The following is a 1,623-nucleotide window of genomic DNA, read 5'->3' as shown; positions in this document are numbered from 1 at the left end:
TCTCGGCCTCCCAAAGTGCTGGGATTACAGGCTTGAGCCACCGCGCCCGGCCGTCGTCTGCAGGTTTTATATTGCCTGTGTGGTTTGACCTACCAGCCAGTAGATGGCGCCATGGGTAAGAGCTGGCTGTTGCCAGAGCTGCTGGCTACGTACTTGATCCTTGTTTATTGGGAGGAGCTCTCTGTTGCCTCAGGCAATGGGCTGATGTCCAGCGTGCACAGTGATGGGAGCTCCCTCCTCAGCCCTGGGGATAGGGGATTGGGGGCACAAGTTGGGTGGAACCCGATAGGGAAGATCCCCCAGTCTTGTCCTGCTCTCAGTCCAGGTTTGGGAAAATGCTGACAGCGTTTCTCTGTGTCTTTCCCTCACAAAGTCTCCAAGTCTCCCCTCAAGTTAGCTCCAAGGCTGGGGAGAAACAAGCTCCTCCTCTGCCGGCGGCCCGGATCTCGGGTGGAAGGATGAGACGGGGCTGTCTGCCTGTCACACTGAGGCGCCACCCACTCTCCTGTCAGTCCAGTGCTGTCGTGGGGCTGCTCGCCTGCCTTGTCCTCCCCAGGAGCTGGGATGTCCTTCGTAATTCCCGGGAATTGCCATTTTCTTTCTTCAATTAAAGCTCACAGAGTTGGTCTTTATGTACTTGCTTACTATTGCCAAATGACTGAGGCATGCTAAAAGCCTGTCATCTGCCATCTTGGAAAAAACATCTTTGCATCCTTAAGGGAAGTGGCACTTGGTGTTGCTACATGGTGTTTCTACATTGCTGAATTCACTTTAAAAATATGTGTATATTTTTAAATCTACATTTGTATGTGAGACTGGTGTAAAGTTATCTTCTACTGTATTTGTGCAATTTTGGAATCAGTTATATTAATGTACTAAATGAGTTGGGAATTTTTCTTTTTTACTATTATCCAAAAAAAATTATAAAAGACATGAATCATTGCTTTCTTATAGATTTAGTAAAAACCTCATCGTGGTCTTTTGTCGACAGGTGGTGAGATATTTTTACTGTAAATGTAATTTGCGTATTTTTCACCTGTGAGGTGGGGGTTGCGGTGAGCCAAGATTGTGCGACTGCATTCCAGCCTGCGTAACACAGCAAGACCCTGTCTCAAAAAAAGAAAGAAAATCAACTTAAAATGCACTCCTTGAATATTTCTGAGTGTATTTTTATACCACGTATGTTCCTTGAACTAACTTCTTTTCTTTTCTAGGAAGAACTGGAACTATGATTTGTGCCTTCCTTATTGCCTCCGAAATATTTTTAACTGCAGAGGTATGAAAGATGTTCTACAAACTTTGTCTTATGAAAATTGAGTTTGCTAGTTCTGAAACATCACTGGTAGGACGTTAAGATGATTATTTTAGTCATGATGCTTAGTAAGATTGTAATTAGAGAAGCAGTTTTTAGAAACTCTGTTTTCGATACTTTCTTGTTTAACATGCACTAGTTAGTAGCTGACTTAAGAATCTCTTTGGGCCGGGACAAGAGTGAGGTCAATGAGGTGAAAATTTAAGGGAATGCTAAAAATTGCAATAATTAAAATAAATGACTTTTAATGCAATATTTAAAAAATAAAAATTAATGCAAAAAATTTATGATGTATACAATATCAACATTTT

The 1,623-nt window shown here is 42.2% G+C and overlaps 1 protein-coding gene across 2 annotated transcripts in view; it reads left to right on the top strand.

Moving 5' to 3' along the window:
- TPTE2 (transmembrane phosphoinositide 3-phosphatase and tensin homolog 2) overlaps positions 1 to 1,623 on the top strand; it is an 83,813-nt gene that overhangs the window by 67,083 nt on the left and 15,107 nt on the right. For both annotated transcript variants that reach the window (XM_011959002.1, XM_011958993.1), the window contains exon 12: positions 1,215 to 1,276. In XM_011959002.1, coding sequence (XP_011814392.1) covers positions 1,215 to 1,276 — 62 coding nt within the window. The remainder of the gene's footprint in view (positions 1 to 1,214; positions 1,277 to 1,623) is intronic.

Source organism: Colobus angolensis, unplaced genomic scaffold (assembly GCF_000951035.1).
Source record: "Colobus angolensis palliatus isolate OR3802 unplaced genomic scaffold, Cang.pa_1.0 Scaffold113, whole genome shotgun sequence".
In the NCBI taxonomy this organism is placed as follows: Eukaryota; Metazoa; Chordata; class Mammalia; order Primates; family Cercopithecidae; genus Colobus; species Colobus angolensis.
This window is presented reverse-complemented; position numbering and strand designations above follow the sequence as displayed.